General features: G+C 38.8%; 2 protein-coding genes across 8 annotated transcripts; one reads left to right on the top strand and one right to left on the bottom strand.

The window, feature by feature from the left end:
- Nucleotides 1–423: 423 nt before the first annotated feature.
- On the bottom strand, nucleotides 424–2,835 carry MRPS18C (mitochondrial ribosomal protein S18C). The gene is made up of 6 exons (XM_015625186.2): nucleotides 2,754–2,835; nucleotides 2,578–2,639; nucleotides 1,492–1,575; nucleotides 993–1,050; nucleotides 626–685; nucleotides 424–543 (listed from the first exon to the last, which is right to left on the bottom strand). Exons 1-6 carry the CDS (start codon nucleotides 2,803–2,805, stop codon nucleotides 467–469), a joined length of 393 nt encoding a protein of 130 aa, XP_015480672.2. The 5' UTR covers nucleotides 2,806–2,835; the 3' UTR covers nucleotides 424–466.
- HELQ (helicase, POLQ like) lies at nucleotides 2,789–16,822 on the top strand. 7 transcript variants are annotated; one of them, XM_015625180.2, is made up of 18 exons: nucleotides 2,789–3,187; nucleotides 3,560–4,298; nucleotides 4,656–4,834; nucleotides 5,394–5,594; nucleotides 6,645–6,717; nucleotides 7,209–7,306; nucleotides 7,852–7,950; nucleotides 8,634–8,779; nucleotides 9,445–9,684; nucleotides 10,364–10,505; nucleotides 10,807–10,911; nucleotides 11,440–11,659; nucleotides 12,408–12,565; nucleotides 12,937–13,035; nucleotides 13,323–13,496; nucleotides 14,006–14,119; nucleotides 15,074–15,208; nucleotides 16,619–16,822. In XM_015625180.2, exons 1-18 carry the CDS (start codon nucleotides 2,804–2,806, stop codon nucleotides 16,703–16,705), a joined length of 3,393 nt encoding a protein of 1,130 aa, XP_015480666.1. In that variant the 5' UTR covers nucleotides 2,789–2,803; the 3' UTR covers nucleotides 16,706–16,822. The 7 variants fall into 7 exon arrangements, with proteins under 7 accessions (XP_015480666.1, XP_015480667.1, XP_033369261.1 ...); XM_015625183.3 differs by lacking the exon at nucleotides 2,789–3,187 and adding an exon at nucleotides 3,268–3,284; XM_015625181.2 differs by lacking the exon at nucleotides 5,394–5,594.
- Nucleotides 16,823–21,707: the final 4,885 nt, after the last annotated feature.

Genomic DNA, 21,707 nt, shown 5'->3' with positions numbered 1-21,707 from the left:
GGATACCACGAGTCAGATAAGCATGTCACATACTGCTTCAAAGTGATACAGCTTCAAGCTGCTGGTGAAGAAGCAGTGCTACTTTCCTGATGCAGGGAGCATCAAATGAACACTTAACAAAATCAGCTATCTACATGAACTGCCATAGTTTAAGTACATTACTTTATCCTCAGGAAACCAGTACTTGTTTACTTCTCCCCATCTTACAACCCAGCAAGGGAAAAAACAGCCACATGAGCTTTAGCAACACTGGTGAGCAGAGGAAGGGGTCCATACAGCTGCCAGTTTCTAATACTGCTTTAATCTTCCTTCAGACAATAACTTTCAGAAACTTCCTGAAGAAAAATTAGAGAATGACTGACATCCACCCCTCAGTCAACCACACATTATGTTAGCAAACCACATTTCCAGCAAACAAGTATATAAAGATGAAACACAGTTTTATTCTTTATTTCTGTACAGTATATCACTCTGGATGTTTGATATTACATAACTTGGGGTCTGTGAGAAATTGTGGGTTCTTAAACATAATCGGCATAAATCCTGTTTGAAAAAAAAAAAAAAAGGTGTTCTTAGTAGAAAAGTAGCCTTGAGCTGGAAAACCCAAAAGCAAAATCATGCTTACCAAATACATGAGCTCTTTTAATGGCCTTTGTAATTTCCTTCTGCTTCTTGTTACACAAGCCTAAAGAGATTAATTAGTTTCAACACTAAGCAAGCCATTGGAAGGTGAAAGGCATGGTACTGACAATTCCCTCTAGCTTTGATTAAGTCCTTCTAGAAAAATGCACGTGTGCTTTTACTGTTAAATACAAAATGCATATAATTAATGGATATTTTAATTCCTTGACATAGGCTACTAAGTCAGGGGAATACTATTACAAAATAGTTGAGACTGGTTACTTCCAGAAAGACTACTGATACACAGTTACTTGGACTCACAAAAACATTATTATTAACCCATATATGATTTAATTTCATACTTCACATACCTGTGATATGCCTGCCATAAATGGAGCCAGTATATGGAGAAACAAACTGGGAAAGAAGCTACTTAAAATTAAGAAAAATCAAAGTCAGTTTAAGAACTTTTTTTTTGAGCTTTATGTTATATTACTACTTGTATGCTATTTTTCATTTTTTTCATCTGTTTTTTCTGCCTGAAGAAAAAGGTACAGCTTGGAGCTAGGCAGTATTTACTATGGAAAAACTTCCATGCTTTGTGTCAGCTGAATTGTAACCAAGGACTCTATTTGTTAAAAAGCAAAGTTGTAACACATAATTAGTAGATTAAGCATCTTAGCATGACTGCATCATTTGACCCTTAACCTGCATATATTCTTACTCTTAAGTTTTAAGCCCCTACACATACAAATGGAGTTTCTTAATCATTACTTTTTTAATCACTTTGGACTTCCTACAGATACATTTAAAAACAGTAAAGCAGTTACCTTATCTAAGGATAACTTTAAGGATAACTTTCAAACTTACCTGCACATTCTTATAGTCCACGTTTATTCCACATAAGACACATCTCTTTGGAGGGTCTTTATAGGGGTTCTCCATGTGTATGGGCTGAAAGCAGAGAATTATTATCAGATGTAAGCTTCACAAGAAAATAGAGAACATTTGTTACTTTTAGTCCTTTGATCAGTATTTGTCTTAAAACCAGAAGAGCTATTTAGTGCACCACTGAAGTTTTTCAATAACTTTATTAACTCACTTCTTCGTACCTTGCAACCTAAAAGACTTCTCACAGGTAAACAGCCTTTTACATTTTAGTAATAATGACACTAGCAACTCTGTTAAATCACTCACTAAGATATTGCTTACACCTTCTACTTGGAAATCAAAATCTAAAGAAGCTGTTAGAAAAGTAATTTTGTCTGATAAATCACAATAATTATTTTTATTTTTTTAAAAATAATAATTTCAAAGCAAATGGCCTGGGGAAGCACCTGCATGCTCACACTTTCTAAAGAGAGATTCAGAAATACCTCCTAAGGACTGAAAGCCTCCTCAAGCTTCAGAATACACCCAGCACCAAGTTCTTACAAGATGCGAAAGGTGATTTTTCACTTTTCACAGAGTCACAGAACAGTCAGGGTTGGAAGGGACCTTTGTACATCAGCCAGTCCAACCCCCTGGAGCAGGTGACAAAGGAACGTGTCCAGGTGGGGTTAGAATGTCTCCAGCAAGGAAACTTCACGACCTCCACGGGCAGCCTGTTGCAGTGCTCTGCCACCCTCAGTGTAAAGAAGTTTTTCCCCATGCTGAGGTGAAAGCTCTTGTGTTTTTAGTTTATGGCCACTGGTCCTTGTCCTGTCGCTGACTCCACATCCCAGTTACTAAGACAGCAGGTTTAACAGGCTCTAGTTAAGATACTGGAATACAGATCCGTGGGGCCTTAACTTCCAGTGCCCGATGACCTCTCTGCGCTGCGCTCCCCAAACAGATTCGGGGTCTGTGGAGCCCGAGCTACACAGCGCCCAGAGCAAAGCGACTCCAGCCATCGCTAGTGCCTTGCGGAGAGGGAGCAGCGGGACAGCGGGGCGGGGCAGGTCGGAGAAGCCTCACCTGGTCGGAGCGCTCAGGCTGTCCCTCATGCTGCAGGCGGCGCGGCCGCGCCCACAGCGCGGCTGCAAGGGAGAGAGTGACAAGGTTAGCGGCGGCACGGCTCGACACCCCAGACACGCGAACGCTCCCGCAGCCGCTTGCGACAGAGGGGGAACGGACTAGCGGGAAGGACATACCGGGAACCAGGCGCTGCCACGGCCTCCGCGCCGCCACGGCCCGCGCTGCCATGACACCCCGCACCGCCCACAGCCACTTCCGCTCTTGCGTCACTGCCGCCGGCCGCCTGCTGGCCAATAGCAGAGCGGCATTTCCCACTGAGGGCGGGCGATTGGCCAAGATCCGGTCACGTGCTTCCCCACTGGGTTGCTGCCGGAAGTTTCCGCTCCCGCGGTGGCGGCATCTCCCTGTGTCCCTCCGCGGCCGTGAGGGCCCCGCGCCGCCTCCGCGCAGCCCGGCCATGGCGGAGCCCAAGCTCGCCGTGCGGAGGAGGAACCGCTCCATCTCGGAGCGCAAGCGGAGCCGGGCCCCGGCGCAGCCCATCGCCGCCAGTTCGCCGGTGGCTTGCAAGAGACCGAGCGCTGGTGGCGAGGGACCCCCGGCGGAGGCCCCGGTAGGGGATGGCGGGATTCTGGGGCTGGTGGTGAGGCGGGGAAGCTCCGTCTGGGAGGGTGGAGTGTGTCGGGAAGGGCTGTACTTTGCATGAGGGGGTATGATACCGTTTGGTTTTAGCTTTAAAAAAAATCATCTCTGTCTTCTCTCTGCGCGCGTATTCTCCTGCTTGTTGGATATCTGTTTCACTCAGTCAAGGCATCCCTTCAGAACCCAAGCTGGGTTTTCCTTACAGGCGACAGCAGACAAAATGCTTTTGTGTCAAGCTGGGACAGACTTAGGTGAATCGGCTCTGATATTTGTGCTCTGCAAGTTATTCTGCATTCTGTGGTGCTGCCTCAGGGGGTTGATAACTTCTGTTTCGTTTTTGCAGTGCAGTCATGATAGCGAGGAGGATATGTTTGGTGATTACGACAGCTTTTATGGAAACGATTCATTGATGGCTCAGGTGGATGATATTGAAGACAAATACCTGCACGATAAAAATATGGATGTGAAAGCAGATGGAGAGATCATACTTGGGAACCTGCAGTCAGGAGTTCACCAGAAAGAGCAAGATAATTTTTCTGCTTCAGAAAACGTGGTTGTCCTTAAAAGTGACAAAGAGGGTGCTTGCCAAACGTGTGACAGTAACCCAGCTGATGGCAATCAAGAATTAACTGAGTCTGTTTTAGATGACTTGCCATCATCACAACTTGTGTATTTTGAAAAAATGAATGAACTTTCTTCTGCTTCTAGAACATCTCCTGTCTCAAAAGGGAGGGATGAACATGTGAATTCTTTCTCAGACAAAATTAGGGACACATTGTCTTTTTATGCTGGTGCTGAACACAGGAACAGACCTACTGACTCTTCCTCACGCTCCAAGTGTGTTTTATTTAAAACTGAGAGTCTCAAAGATCACCTGAAAAGTGCTATGACTGGAAATGCTAGAGCCCAGACTCTGCAGGTCTCCAAGTCCAAGCAGCTCAAAGAAGCTGTTTTATCTGAAGAGATTTTTGTGGCTAGGAAAGCTATTGAATCTTCTTCTGTTGATATAGGCCCTTTTTATGGATTATCTAGCAAGATTAAAGATTTATTCAGACAACTTCGAGGGATTGAAACACTTTATGGTAGTGTAACTAATGGTCTGTTGGGAAAACAAAAAATAACTGCTAGTGGAGTGTTGTCTGTTTCACTCATTATACTGTAAAAATATATAAGGTAATGCTTAATGTAAGCTATGTTAGAAAGTAGTTGTCCTGTTTTAGGATGTGGCTATCTTGGTGTTTTAGATGGATAGAAAGGGTGAATGGTATCCATCTGGATTACAGAGGACTTTGGAAGTCACCATCACTGAAAGCTTTAAGTGCTTTTTTGAGGAAAAGCTCTCAAACACTGAGATCGAAGTGTTCTGAATGAAACACAGGCATTTTGGTATCAACTGACATGTCCCTGGGGTTGCTGATAGCTCCCTTTTTGTTTTACAGAGTGGCAGCATGACTGCTTAATGTTAGAATCCCTACAGCAAAGGAAGAACTTGATATACTCATTGCCAACCAGTGGTGGAAAAACTCTTGTAGCTGAAATAATAATTCTCCAAGAATTACTCTGCAGGCAGAAGGATGTTCTGATGATCCTGCCATATGTTGCCATTGTCCAAGAAAAGGTCTGGTTGCAGTATTTCTGGTACTGCTTTAATTTTATATAAATCTTTCCTGATACACTTTGTTTACTTGCTCACTTGCCTGGTTTTCAGCAAGGTTTTTGTGAATATATGGTGGGAAGTGAGTGACCTCTCTGAAATGCTGCTATGAGGATCAGTGTTTTGCAGTGGAGCAGATGCAAATCATGAGGTGAAGATGTTGAGTTATGAAGTAAAGGGTGCTGAATTTTGAAACAATGCCTTTTTGGGATGTTCTGCAGCCTAAGAGCTGTGACACTCAGCTTGCTGAAGAGGTGATCTTGAACTAAAAACCAACATTTTTTGTTATAAAGGGAAAGCTAGTTTTAGAGAACAGATGAAATAAAGCTTCATAATATGTGTAGACACTTCAGTTCTGTAGCTGGAATAGATATTCCTAGCTAATATGTTTTCACTAACTCAAGCAGCCAATTGTGATATGGGTCGGTTTTCTGTATGTTGAATTCTTGAGGCAGCTCCAAAAAATGGAAAATGAAATCCAAAATGAGCATGAATTTGTTCTCTAATTGATTTTCTTTTATAGGTTAGGGGTTTATCAAGTTTTGGGATAGAATTGGGTTTCCTGGTTGAAGAATATGCAGGAAGTAAAGGACGATTTCCACCAGTCAAAAGGAGAGTTAAAAAATCTCTTTATATTGCTACTATAGAAAAAGGACACGCTCTGGTGAACTCCTTAATCGAAACAGAAAGAATCAATGACCTTGGCCTGGTTGTGGTAGATGAGGTAGGCCACAAGATGTACTCAGATTTATCAGATGCAAGTTCTTTTAGGACTCTAATAAGCAATTAATTAAGAAGGAGCAGTTCTTTGCCTGCTTGGTTTTGCTCAGAGTGTTCATCCTAAAAATTGCTTTTATTTTCTATGTTCTGAATTGTACATAATTATACATAATTCTGTAATTCTGAAAGTTTGTTTTGTTTTTTTTTTTTAATTAAGCATTGCTATTTTAAAGTAATAGATTTATATTGAGAGATTTGTGGTGGTAGTGGTTGATGATGAATTCCTGCATAACTACTTGACATTTAGAAGTATCTAATGGATTGCAAAAAAGCATAAAGAATTTTAATTGTATGGAATGTACTTTATGAAGCCTAGAATTTAAGGCTTAGATGTGAAACCATGCAACTTTGTGTCTGGTATTAATGATCCAGTGAAACATTGACAAAAAAGAAAAATATCAAGTAACATTTGGCTGTGAAAATTGCCTCTTATAGTGGTAGAGCTGAGTTGAATACAACCAAGGGTTGATTGTGAAGTTGAATAACGTGTATAACATCTAAGAGGGATTTTAATTCATGGAATTCTTCAGGCTGACTGACCACACTTTAGCACTGTAGCTTCTCAACAGAGGGCAGCTGAAGCACTAACTTCTGTTTTTTCTGGAAGCTGGCTGCTAGGAATGTTGTTACTCTAAGTGTTGCTTAAACCACATTTTGTTTAAGATTGCCTCAGACTGGTGAATACAAAGATCCCCACAGTGATTGTTTACTGTCAGGAGTTAACTGTTTGTGTCAGTTGTGGTCTAGTTAAATGGAAGGTAAATCTTGTTGTCTGCATTTACCCATGAGTTTGTTTTTCTATGATTCATACATTTTAAATGAGGTTATACATCTGAACTTAACAATCCAAATTTACACTAGAGATATCATGAGGAAATCCAACAAAGTCAGTTCTGTAGTATTTCTTTAGGTCTATATATTTTGGAGGGGTTTTTGTAGAAAAACTCTCAACTCATTAGCATTCTTGCCTTTCCTGTTTCCCTTCTGTGCACAGCTGCATATGCTTGGGGAGGGAAGTCGTGGAGCAATACTGGAAATTACTCTTGCAAAAGTTCTTCACACCAGCAGTAAGTCATGGCTACAGTTAATGTCATTAACGTTTTGTAGTTGTGGCCTCTCTGAGAGAGGTCCCACCATCACTTTCTGGATTTGTGCTATTTTGGCTGCTTTTGAAAAACATGGCATGAATCTATGTATTAACAGCATTTTCTCATTTAAGTGTTAATTGACCCTTTAATGATGTTAGGGTGTTTTTGAAGCTCTTTTGATACTTCTTTGTGAAATCCTGGGTATTGTCAAATGTCTTCCATTTCTTTGTAGGAGTCCTTTAGGCGTCCATTTAAATGCTTATTTTATCACATTTAAGTCTCAGTATTTTGTAACTTAGTATTATTTCATAGTTAGTGTTTCTTTAGTAGCAGCCTTTCCTTTCAAATCTTCTACTTTGGCATTTTGAAAAGACTAACGATGAAGGAGAAGTCTCATGACTTTAATACTTAACAGATGTTTTAAAAGTTGGTCATGTGATAATAAATTCATCTCAACTTCTGTTTTACAGAAAAGACACAAATCATTGGCATGAGTGCAACATTAAATAATGTTGGAGACCTGCAGAAGTTCCTGCAAGCAGAGTACTACACTAATAATTTTAGACCGGTCTGTATACAAGATACAGGAGCTAGTAAAGAGGATATTTGCCTTTAAAATCATAATGTATCACAGCTTTTGTGCTTAACTGCACAGTATAATATAAGGCCTGCTATTGCTCTCTAACTACTAACAGTACAATGAATAGCACTATGCACTTCTAAATATACAAATTCAATAACCTTTATACTGTTGTGCTAATGCATTTGTTTCATTTTAACTTAAGCAATTCCTAAATTACAGCTACTGTGATGAATCATTGCAGTCCATTTGGTGTAACTAGAATCTGTACTGCTGGCTCTTGTATGCTGTCAGGACAGCATGATTTATAAATAGCTCATGGGATACAATTTTGGCATTCTTCATTATGATTCCATGCTTTATCAAGGCAAATAATTAAAACAATTAAGTTCTCTTAAAAATTCTAAAGCATCTGCTTATGTGCAAGTATGTATATGACATGTGATGCTTAGAGAAAAGCTGTACATCATCAACAGCTTAGAGAAAACAGAGTAATTTAACAAAGTTTCTCTTTGTGGCTTCCATCTTGCTAGGTAGAATTAAAGGAATACATAAAGATAGGAGACACCATTTATGCAGTTGACAGCAAAGCAGAAGATGGCTTTGCTTTTTCACGGCTCCTTAATTTCAAGGTAAAAACATGCTTGTAGTTTCTTTGAACTGTTGTGAAATGCATTATTTTACAGTGATTTTCTTATAGACTTTTTACTAGAGAAATTACTTAAACATGATAATTCATTTGTAGTACCCATGACAAAGAAGTGGTAGGATTTGGGAAGGAAAAAAGCCTTAAAATACTGAATGCTTAACTTGATTTTCACTTCTTTTTTACTTCTCATGGTAGAAGTTTCTTCAGTATTTTGACATGTGAAGAGTAATGTGTTTGAGTATTCCAGACACTCAGCATCTTATGTTTGGAGATAGATTTTCTCAACAGTTGATCACTCTTAGGCAAAACTGAAAGAAGATACCCTTTGGGGGTTTTGCCAGCTTACTACTGCCCTGTAGGGATTAATTTCAACCTTTACAAAGGAAAATGAGTGTAATGGTAGACTGCCAGTATCACAAGTGTTGCTAAAAGAAAATGAACTATTAAGGGAAAAAGCAAAGAATTTGATTTGTATATCCATATATCCCTCAAGTTAGATGTCTTTCAAGTGAGGGCTGGGGGAAAAGCTTACCCTACAACTTCTCAGAATTATGTCACATTAAATCAAATGGGAGTATTCAAGCAACAGCTGAGAATGAATATTGAATATTTAAGTTATGACTTAATTCCCGAGTTTAAAAATTACTTAATCTGTGTTTATTACAGTATTCTAGTAATCTGGAGAAAGCAGATCCTGACCACATCATTGCACTGGTTACTGAAGTTATTCCTAAATATTCCTGCCTAATCTTTTGTTCCACTAAAAAGAGTTGTGAAAATGTAGCTTCAATGGTGTGCAAGTACCTCAAGAAGTAAGTTTCTGTCTTTTTTTTTAATTATACGTGAAATAATTGCTTACAACTTAGTATTTATTGTCATCTAGTTTGCAAGCGTCTTTCCTTGGTGATTAGAAGTAAATGCTTTGAACATGGAATCATATGAAGTTGCTAACTGCATAAGTGATAGCAAACTGCAAAAGGCTTATAAAATAAAAACTTTTTTTAAAGTTCTTACTTTTATACCAAAACAGTTGAAGAAGATGATTGTCAGAGGAAAATACTAAAGAAAAGAAAGAAAAGCATACTAAATTAATCTTTGTGTCCCTTTGGCACTGGTTTCTGGAAGTTTTGAAAACAAATGTTTTTCTCTATGTCTTGGTATTTGGTCATGTACTTTGGTAGTCATTGGAATATCTCTGTTCCATACCCACCTTGGAAATCTGAGTTGTAAAATGTAAAGCAGCCAGTATTTGATCCCTTCTGTTCCTGTGTTTGCAAATAAGGAAGGTTCTATTGCAATTAAATCGGCCTCCTGTGTATTGCTGTTTCAAAGTTTCTAGAAATAACTATTTCTTCAACTTAGATGTTAGAGGAATGGATGATGAACAGAAGTAGACATTAAGCCTGTCTCTTGGTTTTGATTTTCTTTTTAATTAATGATTGGTCGATGTCTAAAGAAATGCTTTTCCTCCTCCAAGAGAATTTAGAGCTCACAGGGAGAAAGAAAAAGAAGATCTCATCAAGAGCCTGAAGAGTGTTGGAAATGGAACTGTCTGTCCTGTTTTGAAGCAAACAATCCCTTTTGGTATTGCCTATCACCATAGTGGCCTTACAAATGATGAAAGAAAAAGCATAGAGGAAGCTTATTCTTCAGGTGTCCTGTGTCTGCTTGCTTGCACAGCCACTCTAGCTGCTGGAGTCAACCTGCCAGCTAGAAGGTTAGTAGCCAAAACTTATTTTTTTTTGCACTGATTTCTTGCTTTGTAAAAAAAAAAAAAATCTTAAATAAGTTGGAAATCTCAGTGCTATTTAAAGTGCTTGTGCTTTTACCATCAGATTGGAAGGATCAGGGATTTTGTGTTCAGCTTGGGATACAAGACTGTGCAGTATTTATGTAGGAAGTGTGAATCAGTAGGAAATAACTCAGAGTATATCACTGAAGAACACTTACCTAAATGGATTAAATAAGTTTTAATAAATTGAAAAATGCTTTAGTGTTTTTAGTAGTGTTATTCAAGAGGACAGTGGTTGGGAGATACTCTCCTAAGAACAATGTTTAAATGGTAAAATAAGCTTTTTCTAAGGAGTTACAGTTGGTATATGTTTTAACACAAAAATTTATTATATTTTCATATACAAGTTCTGATGACAGGGCTGCTGTACTCTGTGTGACCAAAGATTGTTTGCTAAAAATCCACTTCTGTGTGCAGATCTAATACACCATAAATAGTTTGATGCTTTACAATTGATTTGCACATCTGTCCAAAGAGGTGCATTTGATTTTTATTAGTTATGAGGTAAGGGGCACATATAAAGAATTAACTTGAATTTGTAACATTTTATTGCTGCTTTAGTAATTTGAATATAAAGTAAAACTTATTCAAGACTTCTCTGCAGGGTGATTCTCAGAGCTCCTTATGTTGGCAATGACTTCTTGAAGAAGCACCAGTATAAACAAATGATTGGCAGAGCTGGTCGAGCTGGTATTGACAGTGCTGGAGAAAGTATTCTCATAGTGCAAGAAAAAGACAAACACTTGGTAATTTTTACAAAGCTATCAGTAATTTAAATTGCTGGGTTAAAATGGTGGAATAAACAAGAGGAGCCAAGCTGCCTAGGTTAATTTTTGTTTACCTCTTAAAGTTGTAAGTATTTTACTTATGTAATAATAGCTTTAAACTACCTTTATGTGGCTTGTTGTCAGATGGGAACTGTAAACTTTCAATGCTTATCCTCATTTTCTTTATAATCTGAATCATGGATATCAGGTTTGATTTTTTAAAGTGTAAAATTAATGCATGAATATTCCTCTGTACTGATTTATTCCTTGCCCCTTTTAGGTTCAGGATTTAGTTCACAGTCCTTTGGAGAACTGTTACAGCAACCTTCTGCTGGAGTTGACCAAGGGAATGCAGAGCCTGTTATTATCTTTGGTTGGACTGAAGGTATCAGTTACCTCTTCTATGTGAGTAACTTAAGTGCTTGGAAATGCCGAGAAAATGTCTCCTGTTGATTCTGTAGAAAAAGACAGACTGCTTAAACAGTCTTTTTGACTGCTTTGCTCAGTCTTGCAAAGTTCAGAACAGCTTTAATCAATTTTTTTGTCCTTATCTGATTAGATCTTTTCATTTAACTCACTTAGTAAGTAATCATGTAACACAACAATTACCTTATGTGGAAAAACAAAAATGATATCTACCCTATGATACAATAGAATAGAACAAAATATATTTCTGATACTTGATTCAAAATACAAATAGAAACAGTGGAAACAAGTTAATACACAGTAGCTAGAATAATAGAACAGATGGAGAGCAGTCCATCAGATCCACCACCAAGCAGCTATCGTTCTATTTGTTGGGATGTATTTCTATAGAAACACAAACACTTTATTCAGTAATTTCTATCTATGTCTTATTAACCATGTGAAATTATAACTTTAAATATGCTAATTAATTTCCAATCTGGTGCAGATAGCAGTTACCCATGAGGAAATAGACAATTTTATGCTCTGTACATTGCTGGGTGTTCAGCAGCAGCTACTGTCTAAAGAGAAGAGCCTCTCAGAGATAATTAAAGATGGGCTGGAAAATCTAATAGAAAAAGGACTCCTAAAAGGAAGAATATCTGAGAAGGACTACAATTCCAAATCTACACTGACAATCACACCCTTGGGTAAAGCTACATATAAGGGTAAGGCTTTTTCTAGTCTTATAATTAAGCTGCAATGAAAAATAAGTTGCAGAGAAAGAGTTTTACTACATGATGTAGTGGACTGAAATGGGAGTGAAGTAGCTTATCATTTAGTAGCTTATCACATTCATGACTGAATGTGATGGGAATGAAGTGTGATAATATTGATCCTACTGGGAGCAAAACCAGAACTGTACCCCTAAAAAAAACACTTCAAGGTTTGATTTAGTGGTTGTAATCAAAGTGGCTCAGGACCTTGTTTTACAGTTAATTGTTATGAACAGGTTATTGTAAACAGAAGGATTTCTTGGAAAGCTTAAGAGGGAAAGAGGATATGACATGTAGACCAATTGTAATTTAAAAAAAAATATCAGGAAGTTCTGTTTTCCTGTCATATCATAAAGATTTTGGGGTATGGAATGTAATTGAAGTAGGATGAGTCTGAAGGGTTCCTTCAATCTATATTATTGCAGGATTTCAGTAAAGCCAAGGCATTTCATAAGCACTCCAAAACCACACACAACGAACATACATGGAAATAGGTGACTGCCTCTCCTCAGCTTTGCTTCACTCGTGTTATGTTAGAACAGTTACTCAGGTTACAGATATTTCTCTCCTGTTCAGATGATGTAACAAGCTTTTGTGGAAGGTAAAGACAATACTGTTTCCGTGTTAAAATGTATTTCATATCACTCTGCATGCCTGTTTATAATTGTGCTTATTCTTACCCTGTGTGCTGATTCTCTAGGCTCAATAGACTTGGCATACTGCAATCTTCTGTACAGAGACTTGAAGAAGGGTTTGGAAGGGCTGGTTCTCGAGAGCAATCTTCATCTTCTGTATCTGTCAACTCCCTATGATATGACTTCTACCTGTAGCCCAGATTGGATGATATACTTGAGACAGGTGAGAAATTGCTATCAAACATGCATTGGGGCATTCAGTAATCCTGTGTATTAAATTTGGAGGGGGTTTGTACACATTGGACACAAAGTGGGGTAACAGTCTGATGGCAAATACGCTAATTTATTTTTACTGGGGGAACACTAAAATCTGTTTAATTCTGTTAAAATGAGGCATTCAGAAATGGGCATTTACAGATAATTCAGACAGGGAGGGGAAGAACCTTCAGAGCTGGCTGTGACTGGTGACTGTAGTATTACTCTACTGATTCTGTAGAGATACTGAAAAACATTGTTGCACTGTAAATGATACACTTGTGTTTTCTATAATATTAACAGAACTAAATATCTGAAAATTCTTTATATTTATTTTAGTTCAACCAGCTAAGCGCAGCAGAGCAAAAAGTAGCAGATATTGTGGGAGTACCTGAAAGCTTTATTACAAAAAAGGCTTCTGGTCAAGCCATCAGAAAGGTAGGTTGGAGATTCCTCATACTTAAGATGACAGTTGAGTCATTTCATTTGACTGTTTACAAATTCCAGATTATTTTTCTGCTAATGTTGTTTATTGCTGTTCTGATTATTAAATCATTTTAATCACTTTTAATCTCATTGGTTTTTATGTTTTAATGTCTTTGTGTGTAATATAGAAATGTTTTAAAGCTCTGAAGGGAGTAGATACGAAAAGATTTGCCTTGTAGTACCAGCAGAACATCTGCAATGTGATACTGGCTCTGAATTCTAGCTTGTCTTATTTCTAGCATGTGGACAATGCTGTGGTGAACAGGTTCTACCTGACGTTTGTCCTTTATACCCTACTGAAAGACACCAATATATGGAGTGTTTCAGAGAAATTTAATATGTCCCGGGGATATGTGCAAAATCTCCTCAATTCTGCTGCCTCCTTTGCATCCTGCCTTCTACGTTTCTGTGAGGTACTGTGTTAAAAGAATGTAAATAAATTCTTTGTGGCTTAGTTTTGCAAAATCTGGAGGTTTTTTTGTCTTACTTTAGAGCTGAATTACAGGTGTGGTATTTCATATTTCCTGTGCAAAAATGTTTCTTCACATTTCCTGTTCTATATTATTTTTTCTATTGAGCAAAGAATGTTCATACAATGACATTTCTGATAGTAAAAGCAAGCTTTATACACTGAGAATGTGAAAATATACAAATTTTACAGGGCATTGATCACTGCCAATGCTGTTGGTGAAATAATTGAAATAATGCATTGCTTATCCTTCAGAATTGTCCCAGCTTTGGGATGTTCAGCTGAAGAGCACTGAATACACTTCTGCAACTCTCTGGAAGGATGACTAGAAATATTAGTGCTTCCCCCATCTAAATCCCAAATGTATGCTTGTTGCCACAGCAGAGTTTTGTCAGTCATGTTTCCCAAATATAGAACTCTGGAGCTGAGTTTTAGCCATCTTTGTCTCTGCAGGAACTGGAAGAATTCTGGGTTTATAAAGCCTTGCTGACAGAACTTACCAAGCGTTTGACATACTGTGTTAAGACAGAACTCATCCCTCTGATGGAGGTAGCAGGGGTTCTAGAGGTCAGTAAACCTGGCTCCTTGAAACTTTTCAATGTTAACTTGTGTGCTAAATGTTACTCTGCCTTTCAAGTGTATCTGGAAGACCAAGCTAATTTGTAGCTGGGAATTCGGCATAATTCAGTAGATATTCCACAAAAGTCTGGAGGTTGGGGGAAAAGTGATCTGTTGAGGAAATGGGAGCTGGAGCCAATACTTTTCTTCTGGCTGCTGCCACAACAACTATGAAAATACTGTATTTGGACAATAATTTAGCTGTACACTTGATTGGAAAACAGAGTCCAGGTTTCTTTCATTTGAGGACTCTTCAGTTCATGGGAGTAAAGAGGAATAAGAATTTACATATTTAAGTTAGAAGATCCTTGCAGAAATATGCAAAGTCCTGTTGGGAGCTCTGGCTTTGGCAATCACTTGTAGTTCTGCCTGTATTTTAAATAAGAAATTAAACTAGTCTCTGAATCAAAGACTCCTATTAAAATAAAAGCTCTTTTGGGGCTCCAGACCAAGGTTCTACTCTTTGCAAAATGATTTAACTAGCCTGTCCAGCATATTGTAGAATGAGTTTGTCAGAAAACTATTGAATTTAGTGGCAGTGAGGTTTTAATCTGAGAAGCTAAACAAGACAGACACCTCCAAAGAATGTGGAACTGTCGTTCCTGTCAGTGACAGTGAATGCAGTAAACATGGTAACAAGAGAAGATAGCAGCATTGGTATTATCTAGCTCAGAGAAAATAAAGGCAAATGGGTTCCTAAGAGGTGGGTAAGATTGCAGGTGGTAAATCTTAGTGGTGAAGCTGTGCTTTTGGGCTATAAAGATTCTCAGGGAGTATTCATGTTAGAAAAAGAGAATTGGATTGATTTTCAGAATGAAATGTTTGAGGTTGGTGCAGAGATTGGCACTTACCAGTAATTCTTATTTCCTGTTCTGATAATCTAACACAATTTTGTACTATCAGGCACGAGCAAAACAGCTTTACAACGCAGGCTACAAAACTTTAGCACACTTGGCTAATGCAAATCCAGAAACCCTGGTGCGGATGATTGAGCACTTGTCACGACGTCAAGCCAAACAAATAGTTTCATCTGCAAAGGTGAGTTAGAAACAAAGCTGTAAAAACCTGCTTCAGGACTCCAGTATGTCAAAAGTGGATGTTTGATCATGGAATGATATTTAAAAGAGAAGGATTTGGTTTACTAGTAAAGACATTAGTGGATGTTTGTGATCCAAATGCTGATCTCTGTCAGGTCCCAGATAGTGCCAAGTGGTGCTGCTTTTCAGAGGGGAAGCAAAGGGCAAAAATACTTGACAGCTTGTCTGATACTTGAAATGCTCAGTTCTGTCAATATCTCAGGACTTATTTTACAGAAGGTCTAGTGGTAGTTGTGACAAAAGAATAGGTTTTGTAGGCTTGTAGAAATGGAAACCAACAAGGTGCTGGGTTAGCCTCACCTATTTAGGTTGCTTTTGTCATGCCCTTGTTATTCTTTCCTGTCTTTTCCATTTCGAATATGCAGATTCTGTAACAAACACTGACTTGTGTCTAAACAAAAAATACAGGAAGTACTTTATCAAGGGATGGTATTTGGTATTCTCTATGTCCATTCATCATCTGCTGCTGCAATAGTATTGGTTTTATGTTTGATTCTACTAAAAGAGCAAGCTCTCTTAGTATAAGAGAATGGAATGTCCACAATAAAAGGATGGGTGGTTGGTGTAAAAATAAGGCAGTCAGTTAGAAAGTTTTGGTTTGCACATTCTCACAAAGTAAAAATACCAACTTTGGGGGTTGTGCACTTAAAAGGTCACGTTCAGATAATGTCGTTGTAGGCTTCTTGCTGCTTTTTTAGTTTGTTGCTGTGGGATCCAAAAGAAAGGGATATATGCAGATGCCTTATCTATGTCAGTGACAAATCTAGCAATCTACCATACTGTCATGCTCAGATACTAAATTCATGGAGTTTTCTCTAACTGGGAAGTTAGAAGAGTGCTTGCATGGGGTCCTGTTTTTCTCCATGCCAGCAACAAAGCTCAGGGCAGTGGATTAAACAACTGCTGATATCAGCAGTCCTATATGTCTGGTGTAAAATGCTGTAGTAAGAAATTTCAAATAAAAGAAGTTGTCAGCTCAGCAGGCACAACTTGAAAATATTTATTCCAACATGGAAAATAAATGTCTAAGGTTAAAAATGTTCCTTAACAGTTCCAGATGAAACTGTTCATGTTCTGTAAATTTGGTGTATTATGTGATGTCAGAGTCAAGAAAATCATCTGTGTGCTGTATGAATTTTTGTGTGACTGCTTTCTATATGGGTGTACACTAAAGTGCAAAAAAATGCTGGTCCTCGGGGGGAAAGTTGCTGTGGTCCTGGGAGCAGGAGCAGAAGTCCTTCACAGACCCAAGTGCAAGTTTGGAAAGAAACTTGGGTGTTTTAATCTATCTAAGAGTAGTAGGTAATGCTTGTATTTGTTTTCTAATTTTTGTTTCTTTTTCTTGTTGTAGATGCTGCTGAGTGAAAAAGCTGAGGCTTTACAGGAAGAAGTCGAAGAACTCTTAAAAGTGCCAACAAATATCCCAGGGACCCACTGATTGTCATGAAGAAACTCATGAATCCAAAATTTGGATATTTTAAAGTTTTTAACTCTCCTGTTTAAAACTGCTGTAATTTAATAAATATTTAATGTCTTTTGTATACCACAATTTAAAGTGAGTTGTGAATTCAGAATGTTTCCTGGAAAATTGACGTCATTTGAAGGTTTGGATTATGAACTTCTTCAGCAATAGGACAAAAATAATCTTCATTCATCCCTGGTTTTAGACATAGCCCTAGGAGCTCTTTGGGAATTGGACTGACTGCCTCATGTGTGCTTCTGCTGGGAGCTTATGCTTGCAGCATTCTCTGTACTCTAAGTGTAATGGAAGGAGCTGCAATTCATAACAAAGGAGTTGTCCCAGAGTTGTGAAAGAGGTCATAAATGATGCCTAGTTTAAGCCTTTTTAAAAAATGCAGATATCAAATTCATATTCAGCCTGAGATAATTCTTTCAGGATGCCTCTGAAGCAGTCTTCCCAACAGAAGGTTTGCTTTTTTGAAAAGGTTTTTTAATTTCTTGCTTAAATGTGGGGATATAAAAAGATCAAGTTTTAAAGAACTGACATTTGAGAAGCCCTGTCAAGTTCTGAGAGTCTGTGGGCATGTGTCAATCATCCTAGTCAGGATTTTTAAAGGCATCTGAACTCAATTTGCTCCAGCAAAAAGTTAGGCTTCATGAAAGTAGTTTTGAGGATGCCTGAACCTTCCGAGTTGTGACACAGTAAACTTCAAAGCTGGTGCGTAATACTTGACAGTGGCCTGCACATTAAGACAGATTTGAAAGCTAGGGCAGCCTGATGTGTTAAATTACAGAATCACAGACTGGTTTGGATTGGAAGAAACCTTAAAAATCACCTCATTCCTAAGCCTCTGCTATGGACAGGGGACACTTCCACTATACCAGGTTGTTCAAAGCCTTGCCCAACCTGGCTTTGACCACCAGGCATATGGGGCATCCACAGCTTCCTTGTGCACCCAGTGTCAGTGCTTCATCACCCTCACAGTAAAGAATTTCTTCCTACTATCCAATCTAAATATCTCTTTTAATTTAAAGCCATTCCCTCTTGCCCTATCACTGTCTGCCCCTCTAAAAAGTCACAGTCCCTCATTTGTTATAACCCCTGGAGCCTTCTCCATGCTGAACAGCAGCAGCTCTCTCTGCCTGTGCTCATAGGAGAGGTGCTCCAGCCCTCTGAGCATCCATAGCCTCCTCTGAACCTGCTCCAACAGGGTCCATGGCTTTCTTATGCTGAGAACCCCAGATCTGGATGCAGTGTTCCAGCTGGGGTCTCATGAGGGCATGCCAGTAGTTTTGAATTAGGGTAGCCAGTGTAGTGGCACACTTCAACATGGAATTTTTGTGTAGAATTTGGTCTCTTCTCAGTAAAGGAAAAATAAGATTAACCTTAGTTAAACTTGGGAGCTTGATAGTCAGGTTAATTATTTTGGGGTTCTAGAAATAACCAGAAATGTTTCTAAATCCAGTGGAGATGTTAGATGTTGAATGCTTGATAGAAAGTAGTTATGGTGAAAAACTGATGAAAATGCTAATATTCTACTGCTTATTTTGTTATTGCATTAGAGAAATCAGAGGTAGCAATTGAAAAAATTCTTTATGAGCCTTTATTTGGCATAAACATGCCCCTAAACCCATACTTGTGATACTTTGTAGAGGCTTACACAGTTTGGATAAATGCAATATTTGACTGCATTCAGCTCGAAACCAGGTCAGGAATTTAAAACCAGCACTTTTTAGAGGCAGTGTGATTCATTTCCACTGGTACACTGAGTGCCCACAGGGGAATCCTGTTACTGATATTTAAGTGCCTAAGGCACAACTGGATTTGGAAATATGAAAAAATGTGAAGTTGGTTCTCAAGGGTACAAGCAGTATTTGCCATGACTTGAGGCTATATGTAAGTCTGTTGCCTAATATTTTTGACCAAATGATAGATAATATTAAATTCTATGTTGGTTTATTTGTTTTACATTGAAAAGGCAGATGATGCTCACTCCAGCATAACTGGGAATACATATCTAAGCAGGTGATGTAGTACCCACATAAGAAAACACAGCTACCTTAAAGGTTTATTGGTACTTGATGGTGCTTTTCCAAAGCTTGGTACAGTTTTGTGTGGATTTGGCGGGGGGGGGGGAAAGAACCCCAGGAAGTTAATGTTAAATTATTCACTCTGAGTGCTGGGCAATAACATGCTATGGAAATAATCCACTAATTGCTACATGTATTACAGTATAGTTAATGAGTCAGTAACCTCTGTCACAATTCTTTGCATGCTGTTTGTACTTGCATGCTAATTAAAGTGTACATTTTATGTATTTATATAGCAGAGGGGAACAGCAGGAAAATATCATTCCTGCCGCTTCTAAATGTACCTTCACACTATACATAACACTATACGTAACACTCATTACTGCTGCAAAATCAGGTTTTGATGAGATACACATTCAGGAATAAAGTTGAGTATTTCCTACAAATCCCAGAGCTCCTTTAGGAGCTCATAGGAAAAGCTGGTTTCAAACAAGAGTGGTTTTAAATCTGCATAAAGCTGATCTGGAAAGAAAAAGAGGTTGGCATTTATTGTCTCTGCTGTTCTCTTTACACAGACTGTGCTTTCCCTGGATGGATGAGTGCAATTCCCCTAAGGCTTTCTCTGTGACCTTAGCATCAGAAGTGAAATGAAGCTGCACTAATTTGCACTGAAACTTTGCTACATGTAGCTTGTCTTATTTTCCTGAACTCAAGCTTATCAGGCAAGGCAGTACATGTATTTCATACCGCTTTTTATTTCTGAAGTATATATTAGTGTGTGATTAAATGTTTCTCATATAAAGCTGTCTTACCTGGGCTTTTCCCCTGGGTGGAGATGGGAGAGGAGAAAAAAGGAAGCACAACAGATGCTGCTCACAGTATTTTTGTGCTGCCAGATGATGCTCAGTGCTTCAGTGTCAAGTACAGTACCGGGCAGATTTATATACATACATATATATATATATATACACACATATATATTTATAACATGCAGGTGTTGGAATGGGTATGTGTTAGTTTGGTAAACTATGGGAAAACTTATGCTGAGGATGGATGCAAGATATTTTGGAAAGCAAACATTTCTCGCTTCAATGCTTGTATCCTAAGGCCTGTGTTAAAGAGAAAGAAGCAACATTGATGAATTTATCTTATTTCCATGTGATATAATGGTAGATGCTTCAAAGCTAAGTAGGTCATTTAAACACGCTCTGTCAGATGTTCCTAATGTCTTCATAACCCACAGTAAATTGGATCAGAGCTATTGTGTGTGCAAGTCTGTTCAGGTGTAGAGAAATCTTCTGACCTAAAACCTTAGAGCATGTTTCTTAGTCTTTCTTAGTCTTTATTTCTATTCACTCCGCTTTTCAACTTGCCCACATGGATCAATTCTTGTGTTTGTGTGATTCCCTTCCTTCCCCTGAGTCATGATTCTGTGCTTTGAGGAACCCCTGTACATAACCTACTGAAAGTTGTCTGGAAGAGCTGGTAAGAGAGTCAGGCTTAGAGTAATGTAGTTGTTTAAAATGTAGCTGTACCATGCCAGTCGTGGGTGGGGAGATGAAAACCCATGATTCATGGTCCAGGTGCTCATGAGACAAAACAGCCTCGTTTATTATTTAGAACTCACTTAAATACCCAGTTCAAATCTCCCGGACGAGACAGCCACTGGCTGAGATCTTCCTCCCTGCCCAGCTTCCCGGCCAGTGGTGTGGTTTCTTCTCAGCTTGGATGAGGCTGGCCAAGGGTCCCCTGTAACTTATCCAGGGACATGTTCAGGGCATGAACTAGCTGAATTGGATTAGTGTTATGGTCAGATTCACTTCGTCCGGTCCAGACCAGCTGTACTGTGGCAATACCGTGACATTTAGCTGTTAATTTTCATTGTGTGAATGAGACCTATTGTGTTCCTCTGTTCTGGAAAGCTGTTTCCATGTGAATTAGTCCTGCCTAGCTCTCACTTCATCCTTCCTTTTAAAGTTTTGTTTCATCTCTGTGTGCATATCAAAGAGAACTTCTAAAATCTAGACCCAAGGTGTCATTTCCATCTCTGAAGAGACATTGTGTGCTGTCTCAGACTCCCATGACCAGCTGGGTTCAGAAATAAGACCAACAGAGAGTACAGAGAGCTGTGTGCTGTGTCAGGATAAGGTCTGGCTGCAGGTTTAGGGTAGGGAGGAAGGATAGCTCACAAAACCACTCTGATAGGCATCTCTGTTTTTACAGTTTCCATGCTTTCTTGGCATTAGCTTAGCCTTAATGTCATCTTCCTGAGGCTTCTTATATAGAAACAGAGCAGTATTCTGACACAGGTCAGCTCTTTTCATCTGCCCAAACACCTGTGTCATGAGAATTGTTTGCCTTTTGCAGAGGCAGTTCTTCCCTTCTGAATTCCTTTAATATACACAAGGTAAAGCACTGACATATATTTAGATATAGGTATAAATATATCAGTTCTTGGTACTTGCCCAGGAGTAGCAGAGGTGCCCCTGTTAGCAATAGCATGGTGCTGCTGCTGTTAGACAGTTGAAATTCCTGGAAGGTTTTATTTTTAATTCTTTCTAATTATAAAAACCTAGTCATCATCACAGGATGTTTAATGGCATTACTGGGAGAAGAACTGTCTGATAGAAGCTGCAAGACAAAAGCATTTGAATGTCACAAGGCAGGGGCTAGGCTTTATTGAATGAGAAAGAGGGATGGGATGTTTGTTTGGAGCTGGCTTCAAATTACACTCAAGTGGGCTTAAGCCTAGTCCTAATTCTTAACTGCTCTCCTTGAAGCTCACAGGGCATCACTTGAATTCTGCCCTAATTTCCTTAAGTGCAAATGCATCTGTACCAAGCTTCCCTACTCTGCAGTATTTAAAAATGTGTATAAAACCCTGTGAAAAATGCCCAGGCAAAAGCTACCACTTCTCATTTAGTACCTCAAGCTCTTAAACTAATGCT

The sequence above is a fragment of the Parus major genome, chromosome 4 (assembly GCF_001522545.3).
Source record: "Parus major isolate Abel chromosome 4, Parus_major1.1, whole genome shotgun sequence".
In the NCBI taxonomy this organism is placed as follows: Eukaryota; Metazoa; Chordata; class Aves; order Passeriformes; family Paridae; genus Parus; species Parus major.
This window is presented reverse-complemented; position numbering and strand designations above follow the sequence as displayed.